At 35.5% G+C, this 18268-nt stretch overlaps 1 protein-coding gene across 1 annotated transcript; it reads right to left on the bottom strand.

The window, feature by feature from the left end:
* Positions 1–1632: 1632 nt before the first annotated feature.
* Positions 1633–14627, bottom strand: si:ch1073-126c3.2 (uncharacterized protein LOC555816 homolog). Its single transcript, XM_039775591.1, has 6 exons — positions 14501–14627; positions 11351–11418; positions 8653–8767; positions 6737–6849; positions 3080–3194; positions 1633–2393 (listed from the first exon to the last, which is right to left on the bottom strand). The coding sequence occupies exons 1-6, from the start codon at positions 14565–14567 to the stop codon at positions 2200–2202; spliced, it is 672 nt and encodes a 223-aa protein (XP_039631525.1). The 5' UTR covers positions 14568–14627; the 3' UTR covers positions 1633–2199.
* Between the last annotated feature and the right edge of the window lie 3641 nt (positions 14628–18268).

The raw sequence follows: 18268 nt of genomic DNA, 5'->3' as shown, positions 1-18268 counted from the left end.
CCAAAGTTAAGTACTGTTGTAAAAAAATAAATATGTGAAATCTTTTATCCCGACATCACTGTTAAATGTAATCTCAGTCAGCATCCAAACGAGTAGAGCCTAAACAATGTACACTAGACACGGTGTGTCACTCCATCCTTGTGTTTAATTCACCTCATGCCCAAAAAGTTTTATCTGTAAAAATATGAAACCCTACACCATTGTTGAAAACAAGAGCTTTTGACAAATGATACAGGTTTTCAAACTGCGGTATATTATGCCAACCGGAAAGCAAATATGTGAAGTTATTCTACTTTATTACTTTACTTGATTTATGAAGATTTAAGCAAAACATCACCACATCTCTCAGGTCAGCAGAAAGAGTAGCCCGACCTTGTGACAGCTGCACATCCAGGGCAGCAGATACCTGCGTGACGAATCACATGTCACTACATTATAAACAACAGGGCAACTATGGAGGATGTGTTGTAGACAAGCACACTGCATGATGGTCACACTGGGAGCAACCTCGCTGTCTATACAGTATGCAGAGCTGCTGAGATGACTCTTTGGCTGTTGTTCCCAAAACCTTTCTGGCATTTCCAATGCACTGATCCATTGTGTGACCATATCTATCACACATTTGTTTGTTCGCAAGTCCAATAAAAGTTGCTTCTCTTTAAGTATGTGACTAACTGTACTGCTACAGCGGAAAAAGTATGTAACATGCCTTACCCAGCCAGGTAAGCGGGCAATTGTTGGAATTTTCAGAGCAGCCTGCTATACCAAAGTGAGCATGTACACAAAGCAGTTGGTGTGAAGTTCTAAACAAACCATGCCGCACAGATCACATTGGCAGAGTTGTCAATCACGATGGCCAGTTGTTTTTCTTTTATGTTTCATTCATCCATTGCCACTGTCAACAAATATCAGCACTAGATCCTCATTTTAAAATGCTTCCTTTTTGTCTGAGGAGGAACTGTAAGGACACATTTTCGAGACTGATTAACGTGACCACTACATGTGAGCAACTGAAAATATGCTTAACTTGTAGAATTAAAGAAAGTCACGAGTCTTCCCACTGTATCTTTAATTTCAAGTGACTGAAGATTATTTTCAATGTCCAAAAGGGAATAAATTTGGCTGTTTAGTTGAAGGGTGTCTACATGGAGATTCATAACACATGCATAGTTTATTGAATAACATTTATTGTTTAAGAAGCAATATTTGAATATTTTATAATAATATTCACAAATGATACAGATGTTTAATAAAGTATATACCATTGCATTGTATTAAAACAGCCTCCCATAATATATGTGGATGTGGTGATAAATATGTTAGTTAAATTATGGTGAATTTGACATAATTCAGTGTTGTGAAAAAGTTTTTTTTCTTTCTAACTGTTCATTACTAATCAAGTTTTTCTTCTTAAATGATATTCCGTGACTATGTAGATTTTTTTTCAAATAAAGAGTTAGTGAGGTTTGTCACATTTTAATGTTCTCTATGCATGATTAAGTAATCTCTAAAAAGCCAACAATTCAAATATATCAGTGCACACTAATTCAATCAACATAAAATAGGTATCTAATCGAATTGGGACATTGTAAATTGGAATCAAATCGAATTGGGACATTTTTGCCGATACCCAGCCCTAATAACCAAGCACCTCTGGTTTAATGGAAATAAAAAGTGTAAGTTAATCTTGAATTTACTATGACTTTAAATAATTCTATGCATGATCTTATTATCTTATTGTGTTATTATCTATTTTAAGACAAATATTGGCAATCTTAAAAGTAAAATTGTGTCTTTGAACAGCCAATGAAGTGTTACTCAGCTTCAGATTAACACATTCATTTTCAGAAATGTTTTATATTGTTGAAAAAGTGGTTTCAACTTTATGTTAATTTTGTTTCTGACCATTAGTCTGTTTTCATAGCAAACTGCAACATCAATTACTTATTAAAGCAATGCATGTGACCGAACACAAGACAATGAGCTTAATGGGCACAATAATTGGTACAGATAACAAGATGTACATTTTTTACAAGATTTTTATCAACCTGCTATTCTGACTGATGTTCAAAACAGGATTCCACTGAGAATTCTGTATTGTAATATCAATTTACTGAAAATACTTGCATAATAATCACAACTTTGGCAATATAAAACAAAGCAAAATAAAACTGAAAATTCTTAGGGCTGAACAAACAGTTACACAGGAAATGAGCCACAGATGAGGCAATCATAACCCATCTCGTGGTTGCCATTTATCCCATTTTCTTTTAGCTCTTTAAGGAAGTCATTAATGATGCTCTTCTGCAAGTCTTGATTTTGCAGTACTTGTTGGCATTCCTCATTTTCTGTAAAATAAGCTGAAGGCGCACCTGCCACGGAAATTGATGACTCTGGGATTAAAAAAACACAAAGTAAGTGAAGTATGTACTTAATATGTATATTTTATAAATTCTTTTGTCATTTGTGAAATAATTTTGTCGAAATGTGCTCAAAGTATTTATATCTGTTTATAATGCTGCCGGCATTATAATAACATAACATTCTCAACCCTACTTAATCTAATTAAGAGTCTCGTGGAGCCCATACTACCAGCACTGTGCACAAGGAAGGAAATAGCCCCTGACAGGGTGCCACCCTATCACAGGACTTACTCACACAGCAAGCAATTTGGAGTCACCAGTCAACATAACCAGCATGCCTTTAAGAATGTGGAAGGAAAACACAAGTATCTGTAGGAAACCCCAGCAGACACTGGGACAGATTGTAGACTCCAAATCAGCAATGGCTAAGCTTGGGATCCAAATACAGGACCCTGGGTCACCAAGGTAAGCAGTGCTAACTCTAAACTACTAAGTAATATGCAGAATTTCATTAATTCTTATGCTGTCACAGCTTATTTAAAATGACAATTAATAAATATACATTTTCTACTAATTAAAACCTAACTAGGTACTGTCATTTGGCACAAAACAACACAAATATGTACTTGCATAAAGTTTTTTGGTACTTGGATTGCTAGGGTATAAAACAAAGTAAGAATGTCAATGTGATATATCTGTAATTTAGTTTCACTTACTGCTGCAGAAAGCTAGTTTTTGTCCTCCAATATATTGAGTAGTCCACTTGTATTCCGTTTGCTCTCCACACTGCTCATATATACGACTTCTTCTGATGAAATCAAAATCATAGCCCTAAAGTGAAGCAATCAGAACATATTCAAGGTAAAGAAATTCCTTCATGTTTGACATCAATAGTTTTTATAGTTGTAAATGACTGCTCAATATCATCAAAAATGTAAAATTGTGCATCACAAGAATTTAATATTTTGCAGGTAAAAATATTATTTTCTCAAGAGAAGCATACATCATGTCATGATTAGCAGACTGTTGCATCAGATTCCCTCTGACAAGTATCTCTGAAGGTACTGTACATTGAAGGAAGTAACAAAAAAAAATCCCTGAAGCTAATGGCGAAGGTGAGAAACATTTTTCCCAGTGAACACTGGCTGTCTTCTAATTTTCAGGTTTTGATTGCCATGCCTGTCTCATTAATTGGCAGCAGCTGCTTCCTGCATCACTGTCAGACTCCATAAAAGAGTGACATGAAAATGAAAATAGAGAAAAACAGAGGCTTGACAGAAGGTAAAAGTTTGACAGCTATAAAAAGTTCGCTAGTTAGCCCTCTTTCTTGTTCCTCTTCCTTAGAATAAACATTTTTTCACCTTTGCTTTACCTTTAGATCTTAACCTAACCTGGTCCTTTGCACTTTAAATTTCATCTTTTTCCTTCTAAATGTTGTGTGCTTGACCTTGCTTTTGTTTTTGTAATGCTAGTTAGTTTTCATGTTTTCTTAAGGTGTTCCAGCATGAACAGTAATCGGTTGCTGTTGATTGCTAAAAGATTCAGAGCTTCTCTGTACAAGTTTATTTTCAGGTGCGTGTATCTCTCTCAGACTAGTGTGAGTGATACAGTACCTACAAAAAGACACACACATAAAAAGTAAAATAAATAAAAAGCATAAACAGTGTGCAACATATACAGTATATGACAAATGTATTTACAATATATGCTTCACTTGGACCCCATTAAACAAAAAATGTCATGTTTTTCTTCTGTAAAGCCTAAGGTAATGAAAGAATACATTCAGAAAAAACAATGCATTTATTAAGCCCACCAGTTCACCCATTCAGACTGGCTGGTTTTGTGGAAAAGAAGGATAGTGTTTAGTGCCCATCTATAGACGACAGACTCCTGAAACAATAAAGTATTCCAGTCTCTTTGGTAAATGAAATCTTTAAAGTGCTTAATACCCATCTGTAAAGGAAACGAGTGGAAAATCGCAATTATTACAGCTTTAAAACATCATGAATAATTAGAAATATTCTATAAGCTTATAAATTCTCCTGCCATTTTTAAGACTGGATAGGAGGTTTTGCTGTGGTACTTGTGTTTTTTTGTATGCTGCTACGTGTAATGGAATTTTCGTTTGTGCCTTTCCTGCTAATAGTCATGCTGGATGCCATAACACATGATGTTACATTGCAAGACAGGGACGCCAGCTGTTCTAATATTATCTCCTGTCTGTTTTTATTGTTGTAGAATAATTTCTTTATCCTAATATTTTAATAATTTAGTTCATCTGCTATCTGACGAATGGTTGTACCATTTACAATATGCTCCATTATGTGACTCCTTGGAGAGCAAATAAGATTACAGTATATCATCAAATTGAATAAATGAATGACCTCAATTACAAAACAAGACTACAAATAACCCTTGTGAAAGCTAATAAGAGCAGCTTGAGAAGCATGTTGTATCAAAAATATACAGTACTGTGATTAAAAACAAAGGAATTCACTAAACCAAGGGAACAGTAAGTATTATTATCATGACATTGAATAACGTGACCAATATTAGTACTACTACAACTGGTACAAATTAAACATTAGAAAGTTCATTGTAAACAGTTAGTGTTGATAGAATAATTCCAGACAGAAAGACTGAAGCAACCATTAATGAAGTCCCACAGGCATCTTTAGAGAAAAAGTTTTGAGAGTTCAGATGATGCAAAAAGCGAAAGGAATCTCAGTCAAGCTTCTTTGTGATTTACGTGCAATAAGGTACAGTTTTTTCTCACTATAAGTGATAAAGGCAAGCATCAGCAACAGTAGTTCAACAGTGACAGGGGGATAAATTAATCCGTTAGAAATATGCAGATATTTAACATTCAGGAACCAAGCAAAAAATCATAAGAGATACAGCAAATCAAAGGCAAAAGAAACATGAAATTACCATTACAGAAAAAGGATTTTGTTTAGCCAGAGAAACTAAAACATGCCTTGGTACCCCAGGTTTAATTTTGTCCAAGCCCTTTGAAAACCCCAAGTAAATAGCAACTTATGGTGCCTTTGCCTAATATATTATTCTCATGTGGTCATATAATAAAGTTGTACTCCAGAACACCAGAGGTTTTTATTTCAGAAATTAAGTTTAGTCAAACGTGAAGGAAATGACATGGTCCTCCTAAAGACAAATCGTATAAACCACCATACTAATAAGGATTAAAAACAAAAGTGGTTCAAAAAAGGTGTCTTCCGAAAGCAAATAACAATAATAGAAAAGCAAGGAGCCAAGGTAATGGGCAAGACATTAACTGAAAATTATGCTTAATATATCTGGGATATGTATTAATATATCTATAACTTTGAAATCAAGCAATGATTTACATTTTGGATTCAATATTCCAGTTTCGGTTTTGATCTCCAAGTTTTGTCCTCTTGTACGTGTAAAAGTCTGAGACTTTTTAACTTAATTTCCTAGTGCCTGGTTGCTTAGAATTCTGTATGGCTTCTTCCGCCACAGAACAGAAAGGAATGATTACATGAAAGAGAGTGGGATGAGTAAAAGAAACGGTAGGTGGCCTTTGTTCGAAGTGTGCATGTTTGTTGTTTTAGAGACATGCCCTTTGGTAACAACTGAGAATGTTAAAGTATTTAAACAGTAAAAGCACCTGTTCATGTCAGGGCTGACGTGTCTGTCTTGTTAGTGTGTGTGTTGTCTACATCATAGTGCTCATTTTCAAACTGAGGTCTTGTCACAAGCAACATGAAACAAAACAGTTCTTAAGTTGTTGCTAGTTCTTGCTGCTTGTTAAAAATAAAGCTTATAAAATTATACTAGGCACAACTCTATATTATTTTTGTTTTTAAGTGGATCCTTTTGACTTAAAAGTAAATATGTGCTTCTCTAAACTTATACAGTAGCGGAGGTGTAGGATTGCTATTAATGTCACAATTTTGTTTTTCCTCAAAGTGAGCTAATTCAAATCACATACAAATACACTCACTTTTCAATTAAATAAAGTTTTTAGTTTAGCAGTCTGAAGAATTTCCCTGAATTCTGTAAATGTGACAATAGTACTACATCTACCATTACTACTACAATTGTGCATAATAAATCCTCCGTGACATTTTCTAATTGTGTTTTGCGATGCTCTAACCTGTCTTACTTTAGATTTGCCTATCGTGTAGCTGGCAGACACACATACTGTACATAATATTTTCAATCAATAGTATGTGCTGCTGTAAGAATCATTGTACTACTTTTAGACACTGTATGGGTTTTCAAATGTTTTATTATGATAGCATCTGGCAAATAATTTTAAAGTATTTTCCAGCAATTAGTTAATAAAAATATTCTAGGTTCTCAACTTATTTTCCTTTTATTGTACTTACCCTGTTACACATAGGCTTACAGTATCGAATATTTGATATGGTAACACATACAAGGCCGCCAGCACTGGGTGGAATGGGCACTTCACACTGAGCTGGAATAATGTCGTTGCATGCTTTAAAAAATAAAAAAAAATTTATTTAGTCAAGCATTGGCTAAAACATCTAAATAAATAAACTAGCAAAATGATAAATGGAGTATTCAGTTTACGTGAGATTAGCTACTGAAAGTAGAATGAAGTCTGTAAAACAAAACTTAAAAGAATTAAAAAAGTATAGCTGGAAGTAACCATTACGTAGGTAGAATAAATGAAGAAATTAGTTTCTAAAATGCACCAGACAAAAGGGAGGTTTATGGAAGGTGTAGTGACAGATGGTGTGCAGTAAGGAAGACTGAATGATTGCCCGTAGTTGTGCGGTGAAACTTGGGGTAAAAAGAAGGACTGTGTTGTGTGATATTAGTTGTTTTATTCAGTATGGTTAGGCAACATGAGTATCGACTTACTGTGAAATAATCCATATGTATTTGTGGTCTGCCCTCTAATAATTTGGATGTCTGGAAATCATTTTGTGATGTATTTTTCTTTTTTGCAAATGTTCTTTCAATTGATTTAACTATTTAATATAGTTATTACTATGGCATCACTGCATCACCTTCATTTAATGTGTTTTAGCTTAACTGCTGCCATATTGTTATGTCTTTACTGTTGCTAAGACCGTTGCAAGTCTTGTGATGGTGTGGTCTGTATATCCTGGTGTTAGACCAATTCCACAGAAACAAAAAAATCAACCTTTGTGTTAGTATTAGTTAGGTATAACTACTCAAAGTAGTGCTAGATTGTGTGGCCTTTTACCTTCTTTGTTTTGTGATGTTGATCCCGGTTTTGTGCTCTTGTTTGGTTTCTTAGAGTTTTTTGTTTTGTTTTTATTTTCTGTATTAAAACCCTTTACTTGTAATATTGACCACATTTTTCTTCTTTTATTTCTTCTCCTGTTTAATATAAAAATGCTCATAAAAGTGTCCATGAACATCAGTGACTATCCAGGTGTTCATAACACACGCAGGTGATAGTTTATATCTGAATCATTTTAATTACAAATGTCATATGTGAAGGCTATGGAATCTGAACCCTTCTGAATGTTGCATCTTTCTAAATGTTAAGTACACTTGAGTAATGACATGAAATGGGTTTGTGACATGAACAGTAACACATCTCTTAATTTTGTGCTGTGATGATTGTTTTCATAGGTTATGGTTTTCATTTTAAATGCCTCATATATTAAATGCCTCATGTGCAGTTACTTTATAACTGTTTCTTGTGTCACCACACTTGGTTGCCTGAATGGTGACAATAGCCCCTCAAACACATTTGAAAGCTAAGGGCCTATGTGTACCAAATGATTATTTAAGGAAAAGAATAGGCTGAAGGGGAAAAATCTGGAGCTGCAGTTCACCACCATCTGTATATTCAGTTGTGATCCAGATAATTAAGGCACATACATTAGTGGACTGGTGTGACACTAGCAGATGAAGAGACTCTTAATGTTGATCTTCAGAATGTGTTATCAGCCGTAGCTGTACACTACCAATGTCCCTCACCTGAAACATTGTCCTTTGTCGAGGATCATCATTTAGGCAAGAAGGAGAAGAATTATTTGGGATAAGAAAAGATTAATTGTGAAAAAATATATTCAGTTTATTTGACATCTTCTCATTATAGAGAATGATTGTGGGGTCAGTAGAGATAGACCCAGTGGCATTTCATCACTTCATTGTATTTTCTTCCACTGTTCATGTATGTGATCAACTAAATAAAAAGCAAAATAAATAAATAAGCACTTAAATCAAATATGCTAAATACACATTTCTAACACAAGGAAACCTATCAGAAAAAGAATTTTAGTAATGCTGCAATTACCTGTTCTCTGCTTTTTTTCAAGTAAATCCATCAGTCTTTTTGCAGAAGACAGGACCAATGCGACATTCCTTCTGTCCCATGTATCTATTTCTTCTTTTGTGCATTCTGTTAAATTCTTAAGACATTGAAAACATCACAATGTTTAATGACATACAGTTTACTTTTATTGCTGTTAATATTTTTAACTCATAATATTATACTATATAACATCCATCCATCCATTATCCAACCCGCTATATCCTAACTACAGGGTCACGAGGGTCTGCTGGAGCCAATCCCAGCCAAAACAGGGCGCAAGGCAGGAAACAAACCCCGTGCTGGGCGCCAGCCCACCGCAGAGTATATAACATATTAGATGAAAATACAGCATTTTTACTTTCAAATTTCAGACCTATTTTCAAATGAATTGTAATATTTTCTTGTAAGTCTACATTTCTTATACTTTGTTAATTTCACTTCCCATTAAATTATCCTGACTTTTTTAACAGTCCACAGTTACTTAACATAAAATGCATTTGTGCTTACTATTATTTAAAGATATATATCTTTTTAGGACACATTTATCTTGTATTGTAATGACATTAACTAGTGCAGCATGATGGTGCCATGGAGAGCACTACCACTTCACCACTTTACAGTATGACGCTCATCTGTTTAGACACTGTCTGTGTGGAGTCTTCACAGTCCCCTAGTGTCTGTGTGGATTTTTCTTTAGATACACCAATTTTCCTCACACGTCCCAAAAGATTTGTGCATTGTGCTGATTGGAAACTTTTCTTCCAATATGATGGTGTGTAAGTGTAAACCCCCCATGCTCTGAACTAGATTGAGCAGGGTTGAAAATGTTTGAATGGATGTAAATGACTTTAACTAATCCATTGCTTATGTTTGGTTATGATTATATGTGTACTTCATTAAAAATGTGTTCTAATCAAGAAATGTATAATTATCATAGTGTACCGGCATCTAACAAATCTATCATTCCAAAATTTGTGCTCTCTGATTTATTTTCCTTTGCAGGATAGGGGTTGTGGACAGGAGTCTATTTTAGCTCTGCTGCCTCCTAAATTAATTGCAGGGATCTGGACTTGATTCTCGTCCTGCCCACTCCAAGTTGCTGAACATCCTTTTGTCCATGTGGATTGTCTCTTTCTTCTACCCTATAAAAAAGGCTTGTAAAGCTAAATGGCACCTCAAAATTCGCATAGTGTGTGGGTGTATGCATGTACAGTATGTGTCTTGCAATGGATCTGTGTGGGTTGCCTCATGTATATAGTATAAGGCATGAGTTTAAGAAATTGAATGAAACTTATTGATACTTATTGCTTAAACCAAACTCAAATTCTAAGTCTGATGCTGACCTGTAATAAACCAGCATGTTTTAGTGACACATCCCTTGTTCGTTTAAAATGTGACTCACCTGATTTTTTTTTTGTTTTCACAAAATTTGTACAATGAGTCACAGCACTGTGCACTGATAACATGAAATCAAGCTGTGATGATTAAAATGTTAATTCCTAAAATGAGCAGAGTTATAAATAATTCTTAAACACTAAAGTACCATTGACACTACTTGGATATCTTTTTAGGCACATCCTTTTTATTCTTTTGAGTATGTTTGCTGTATTTCTTTATTTTTGTAAATAATTTTTCAAATTTATAAAGATTCATTTTCACCCTTTTTGTTTACAAACCAGAGTTTTAACAGTTTTACGTCTGTTGTTGGCCATTTTCAGATGCTTGTAATATTTTGAACTTTTAAAAGGAAGCTCCTCTTTGTTAGGCTTGTGAAGACCATAGCCTGCTGATAACAATAAGACAGCTGGATGAATTGGAATGAGCCTCTTATGAGAAGAACAGTGAATGTCCTGGCCTGCTTTTGGGGCCTGTTTTGGAGACCTCACATTCTTTTCACCACCTTTGGAACTCATAGTCACAGCGCTACCTTGAAGTGTATTCCTTGTGAATGTGGTTCTCTGTGTGAAGAAAACCTAATATTTGTACAAAATCCACCCTTAACTAGCTTTTATCTGTGTCCCCGTGTTCTTGTTGAAGAACTAATTTTAGAGTCACAGCTAGAATCCACTCTGCTGATTGCTGTCATAATTTGAAAAGCATCCATCATTTCACCTCTTAATCTAACAGATAAGTGTTTGTTTATACAATACACAGTAAAAGAGTACTTTACACTATTTGCAGTAACCTATAGGCCATAACATACTATTGGCAGTGAAGTAATGCACTGTTTAAATAAAAATGAATTGAACCCATTTGCCTACATTTTCAACATTAATTTAACCTACACCACAAACTACTACCCCTACTCCCACAGACAATACTAGTATAACTGTTTACTATAGTGAATCTGATATTTTCATTCATGGCCTTAAGCTGTAGTTTGACTGTAAAGTTAATTTGTACTCCATATTGAACACTGAGCACACACTGCCGATTGCTGTGTGGTAGTGCTTGCTGGTAGTACAGTGATTAGAACAGATAACTTGAGACTCTACTCTGGCCCCTGGTCAATGTGATCAAGTATGTGAGTGTAAAGAGTGATAGAAGGGCATCTCAGTCACAGCTGATTACTGTGCAGTCAGCTCAAGCTCACCATTGCACTGTCCTGAATATAAAATTAAAGAAATTGATCAATAATTAAGCTGAGTATATGCTGAATTTATGAAAATACTTGACTTACTTTTAATTGTTCAGATACCATTTGAGGATCTTTTGAAGAAGGCAGACAATTGTCAGGTAAAGAAAACCCTGCAAAAACAATTGTTTTTCTCTTTATTCCATACACTCTACAAAACTACCTAACAAATAAGTACAGAGAAAAACAAAGGATAAAATAAAAAAGCTCAGGTGATACAAGCACAAAGGTGTATAAATAACTTGAAAATAACAACAGAAATGGGCAGATAGACTACTGTATATATCAGTAAGATAAAATAACAAATGTGTATCTATATACACATACAGTATAATGCAAAGTTGACTGAGTGACTCACTCACTCTTCAATAAAAATACTACTCCCCATTTTGTAAAAAGGCTAAAATTTGGCAGAATAGTACATCTAGGACAGTAGGTATCAGATAAGAAATGACGAATGATATATCAATATTTAGTGGTAAAAACTAAATTCCTCAAAATCTCAAAAACACTTTGATTAATTAGATTGAAACTTGATGACATCTCTCTATTATAAAATAATCTTGGGAGGGAGACTAGGGAGATGAGATGTGATCTTCTCGGAAGACAATTTGATGTGAGAGACACTTTAATGTCACACGTGACAAGGCAGTGAGACAACATTTAAAACAAGTTCACGGACATCCAACATCCAGTTGTTGGAATGCTTTTGGCAGACACACTTTATGTGCTCCCAGCTCTTAAAACAACGACAAGCGACAAGCAGAACACGCAGCAAGCCAGCAGATGATCCGACTGCTCCTCCTTAGTATGCGTTCAACCCCCCCCCACCCCCATTTCACAATGCGAGCGGCAGAGACACGAAGTGGTAAAAGGACAGCTGCTGTACAGGCTTTTAAATGATCAATGTGTAGCACGACAAACAGAATACGCAGCTTGCCAGCAGCAGCAGAAATACAGCAGATGATCCAATGGCATCTCCTTACCGTGCGTTCAGCCACTCCCCCTTCACAATGCAAGCAGCGTTATACGTCCTGCAAGAAAGAGATTTAACCATGCCCAGGGCCGGAAATAAAGGACAAGTATTGTTTTTACAAAAGTTTTAAAGTAAAAGTGAAAATAATGCATATGTACCAATTCCCATCAAAATAGCAATCTCTTTAAATTGTATATACGGAAACCAAACCTGGGGATGGGCAAGCGAAGCGAGCAGGAGGTGGAGCCGCCTAGTTATAGAATAAAGAAAATTAGCCAACCCGTGTTTTCTCATTTATGAAATGAAATGAAGACCACTACCAGAGAAAGAGTGGAAAATCAAAAGTTTAGAGAAGCTCAATGAAGATGTGCTTAGCAAGTTGCTGCCTTGATTGCACACTGTACTCCTCCCTATTCTGTTTGCTTCCTCTTACTCCTCACATTATCCTGTTGAAAGAGGCCACTGCCATCATGGAATATTATTGCCATGAAGGGATGTATGTGCCCTGCAACAGACTATAGATAGGTGGTTTGTCTGAAGGTTACATCCATATGAATGCCAGGACCCAAGGTTTCCCAGCAGAACTTTTCCCAGATTCTCACGCTGCCTCCAGTTCAGCCTTTGACAAAGTCGCTCAGATGCCTTTGCTTGCCTGTTTTTCCTCCTTCCAACATGTTACCTTTAAGAACTATAAATAGAACTGAATATTAATATGACCCTGAACTTGCATCCAAATATCCAATGAAATTGCATGCAGATAACAGTGGGTACTAATTTTTGTCCAGGATTAAAATACAATGCATCCTTGTGATGGTGCAGTTACATATGATGCCCACACTGCTTTTCAATGAAATACCACATATGCCATCTTAGAGTGGTCCTGGTGTACTATGTTGATGTAACTGACATTCTCAGGGTCATAATTGTGAATTGAACCAGCAGCATCCTTCTTGGCACTTCAGCCCTTTAGCCATTATGCCACAAATATACCCCCATCAGACATCATTAACTTTTAAACAACTGATTTGCATCCTTTTTGCTCATGTTATTAAGAGCAATAATGCAATGTCCCATAGTATGTTCTCTGTTCTTCATGTTGTTTTCTTTCTAAACCTCTCCTAAGTGTCTGTCAGTATTTCATTGTTATTTTGACCTGTGCTGCACTTTTAATACTTTTGCTTTATTGTTGTCCTGCTTTACTCAGTTTCATTCCATTTTAGAATATTATTTAGAATATTGTCATGGTTCATATTGTGAATAAATTATACAGAACAAAAATGATTCATTTTACAAAGGTTTCAATGTTGTTTTTTAAATTTAGTAGGTGGTATACTGTATTTTCAGGTTTTGTATACAGTAGGATTTTAATCATGTAACACAGGTGACATAGTAAATATTTGTAACATATGGAGTTAAAATACAGCAACAATTTGGGAATTAAGCGAACTGGTACATTAATGTTGAGCCTTGGTCAGTGCTTTGCAAGCCCTTTTGCTATTTTCTGATGATTTTCTTTCTACCGCACGTTGTGTTATTTGGTGTAATATAATGTTGAGCTTGAGGCACTTAGTGAACATCATGGGTCAGTTTAACAAATTTCTCCATGTTTAATGTATAGTGTTTAATAGTAGCTGGTCAATTGCTCTAAAGTAAATGCACTACAAAAGCCAGGAAAGCAAACTGTCTTTTTTCCTTTCACACCCCTGACAAGGGTAACTCACCATTATGGACCTGCTGCAAGCAGAGAGAGAGAGAGAGAAAAGAAGACATGATCACGATGTATGAAACATGATATTCACAACTCTCCTCTGTATAGTTTTGGAAGGGTGTTGCTTTAAAGAAGCCACTTCAAAAACAGTAGATATCTGCTTTTCACAATGAGATTCTCTTTAGGATTATTGTAAACTTTTTCACACCCAACACCAAAAATGCAATAAACCGCAGCTAATAACCAAGTACTTGGATAAACAAAATTGTTGACAAGCTGAAGTAAAGACACGAAAAGAGGTAGGCATGAGTTTCAGATCACAAAGTATTGTAATGTGTTAGCTAGTAAAGCCAGGTTTTGAGTGGCTTCAGTCTAGGCAGCATGCTAATTATTAACACTAACAAAATGTTTTTAAAAATAACATAAAATATATGTCAAAAGAAGTGCAGCTATTAAAGATATTGATCCGTTTTTCTCTCAGTCGCACAATGCAGTTATTACTGTTACTTACCTATCAGAGCGTTACTTCTAAAGAAGAAGTAAAGCAGGAGCCCTCCGCTGATCTGCCAGGTCAACATGTTTGCCTTCAAATGGTGGGTAGAATTGTTCTGCCTCAAGCCGTCTTTACGTGGTCATTTATACGAAAAGGGAGGAAGTCTTTTAAAGAATTCCAGTAAGTTTGTTTTGGTTTACTTCCAGGGCTACCAGGAAATAAGTCTAAAATTAAACGTTACACTACCCAACACAAGTGTTGCTTAATTCCTTTTTTAGTGAAAGTTTAGAATAATTATTGGATGTGCTTTTCTGCTAAACCAGTAATAGATGCTTTCAACAGTTCTCTTCTTGAAAACGATATGTACTATTGTTGGCCCATGTAATGTGCTTTTCTGAAAATGATTGAACTCCCAGAAACCACATGGGATATAGCATAGGCTAGGAAAATAGAGCAGAAGAGGGCTTTAAATCTGAGAATGCAGTGGTTACTCTCTTCTGGGGCCACTTCTTTTTCTCATCTACATCTCCCCAATAGTCTTTCAACACCATGGTGTTAATCTTCATTGTTATGCTGATCACACACAGCTGTATCTACCCACTAAATCCACTTCTGTTTTCCCTCCACATACTTTTATGGCATGTCTCTAAGACATAAAGTCATGGGTGACTCACAATTTTCTCCAGTTAAATAGCAGTAAAACTGAGGTGCTCATCAATGGTTCTAAATCTACACTAGCTAAAATTAACTGTTCTTCCATTTTAATTAACAACATTAACACAAACAAAGTTAGAGAGGCGAGATTGCTTTGGTGTGGGCATGTGCAGTGGAGAAATTCTGAATATATTGGCAAAAGGATGTTAAAGGTAAGAGGAAAAGAGGAAGGCCTAGGAGGATGTTTATGAATGTTGTGAGAGAGGACATGCAGGTTATGGGTGTAACAGAACAAGATCCAGAGGACAGAAAGAGATGCAAGATGGTCCACTGTGGCAACCCCTATATGGAGCAGCCAAAAGATGAAGAGAAAGAACACAGATATCCCTTCCCAGGTGAAGAGCCTGGGCGTCATACTTGACGGTACTCTGTCTTTTTCTTCCATCTCCAAAACATTTCTAGACCGTCCTGTTCTTATGCAACATATTGGTTAATGCCTTGTTTGCTTCACGTATAGATTACAGTGATGCTATTCTATCTGGCAACTTATTCAGAATTCTGCTGCTGGGATAATTACCTGTTCTAAATCCACTGAACATATTACACCTATTCTCTCCCAGCTTCACTTGCTCCCTGTTTATTACTGAATACAATACAAAATACTGCTCTTAACATTTGAAGCTCTCCACAATCTCACTTCTTCCTATTTTATTGACCTCCTACAGACTTACACTCTCTCCCGTTCCCTCAGATCCTCATCTACAGCTCTGCTTTCTGTACCACACATCAAACTCTGTTCTGTGGGAGCACAAGCATTCTCTCATAGTGCCTCTCAACTCTGGAATTCTCTTCCCTCTCATATCTGTCAGCTAAACTCAATAACACAGTTTAAAACTGCCCTAAAATATATCTTTTCAAACTGGCATACCAAATATGAGTTTTTCCACTGTTACAGCCGGATACCTTTGATGTTTGTTACTACTGCAGTACCTTTATTGTTATTTGATTTTATTGTTCTATTTATTTTTATATCTTCATTACTGTTGTTTAATTTCATTGTAAGGTGACTTTGAGTGTTAAGAAAAGCATCTATTAAATAAAATGTATAAATAAATAAATCAATAAAAATTAACAAAAGTAACAGTAATATAAATAAATGACATAAACCATGGATTTGAACCCCAGTCAGGAGAGGAACTCTGATGTAACACAGTGAGAGCAAGCAAACTCTGCAAAGGTAGCACTTGTAACTGAACTGGGACCCTGGGGCTTTCAGGTGCCCACCCACTTCCCAAACACACCACAGTCAGGTGCAAAGTGAGTTCCATTCTAATTAACTGTTTCTTGCCCTCTTCAAGCTCTGTGCAAGTTTGCTCTGTCACACCTTCTCTTCTATAGCTTCTTTGGGGATTCTGTACATTTTGCTTTTTGTCTTAATTCAGACATAATAATTTTTTAGTGCACTTCTCTGCTATAACCTTATATTACAGCAGCCCTTACTATAATTTGCCTAATCCTTGCCATCCATTTTTTCACTCCTTCACTTTTGCCTTTGTTTTTCCCTTCTCTCTATGAGGACTTAGTATTATAATTATTCCCCAGTTTAATCTAAACTTGTATTTTTGGCACTTAAAGCTAAAACCTGTTCTGGTTTAATTTTATGCAATGTAAAACAATCTATAATCATATTTTTTGTTAAACTACTGCATGCCTTCCCTTAGTGATTTCCCTCTAGTACAGATGTTTCATGAATCTTTTCATTTTAGCATAGATCTTGCGGTCATTATGGGGATTGTGCAAAATATTATCCCTTCTTTAAAGTTTTCCACATTTGTCCCTTCAAATATTGCATAACAAGTGTAGAAGGGTTTCGGAAGGTCACGTCCTTATTATGTGTGGGACGTCATGACTGCTTCAGATATGCGTCAGTCTCCTTTTATATCAATCTCCTGGACATGCTGGCCTTGCAGTGACGTGAAATACATCCCCCACTTTGTTTATGGCAGTACATTATCTATCATCTGCCATAATCAACCTTTTTGTTGTTGATTCAACAGACTTATTGATTCCATTTTTCCAAATCTTACTCAGATGAAAAAGACTTACTGTACTGAAAAAGACCCCACTGTGTTTCTTTATGTATCTTCTTCTGATACATTTTGTAATAATTATAGACCACAAAAAAGACCTGACTGATATTTCCTTTTTCATGTTTTATTTCATGTTACTTTGTGTACCCCTCAAAACACACTGTTTTCTTTTAATGCTGTTTACCACTACCTTTACCTGAAAGTGTTTAATAGTTCAAAGTCTAATGGTTTCCTTTACAATAAAATAGTTATATACAATACTCTAACTGCAAAGAAATAAGGGCTGCTATCCTCTTAGTTGGCATGGGTGCCAACCACTCTCATCAAGTCCAGTTTAATTTTGACTTTCTTCTGTGAATGAATAGAACAATGAGATACTGGTAATGTTCACAACATATGTTTCTTTAATGAAGGTACAAAAAATCTAATTATGTAAATGAAAATCTGTTTACAGGTTTGGTGTATCTGCATACTAATTTTATCAACTTTGTAGAATACTCAACAAGTCATGTTTTATGTGTGAAGATGAATCTCTCTGTTTCTTAGCTTATTCAGTAAAGAATGTTGACTGTTTAGCTTTATTATATACAAGAAAGGAGAATGAACAGTTACTTCACTCACTAGTGTCCAGACCCTATATGAGCTGACAGTTGTTTAGATGCATACATTGCAGCCCACCCTTTTGTCTTTAACAATATGAAAGTCATTCTGCGAGCCAAAATATAGTATTTGCTCATTTCTTACAGCACTGCTTGTTTGTATTTCTAAGTGATATTCTTATCTCCCTTTACTACTAATATCTGCATATATATATGGCAACATGTGGAGAAAATGAACCCTCTTGCTCATTCCATTCTGAACTAAACACCATGAATCAATCTTTTATTTCTATTTTTGCATAGACCTGGTATTAATCTTTAAAGATAGTTTCTTTATGTTATATTACAGCCAGTCTGCCTAATTTGTTTAGCTACAATCTCTATTGAAAGTAACACAGTATTTAAATATATGTTTTGTGCAAATGCTTCTATATAGTTTAAAG

The sequence above is a fragment of the Polypterus senegalus genome, chromosome 1 (assembly GCF_016835505.1).
Source record: "Polypterus senegalus isolate Bchr_013 chromosome 1, ASM1683550v1, whole genome shotgun sequence".
Taxonomy (NCBI): Eukaryota; Metazoa; Chordata; class Cladistia; order Polypteriformes; family Polypteridae; genus Polypterus; species Polypterus senegalus.
The sequence above is the reverse complement of the archived record's forward strand: the minus strand, read 5'-3'. Positions and strand labels throughout refer to the sequence as shown.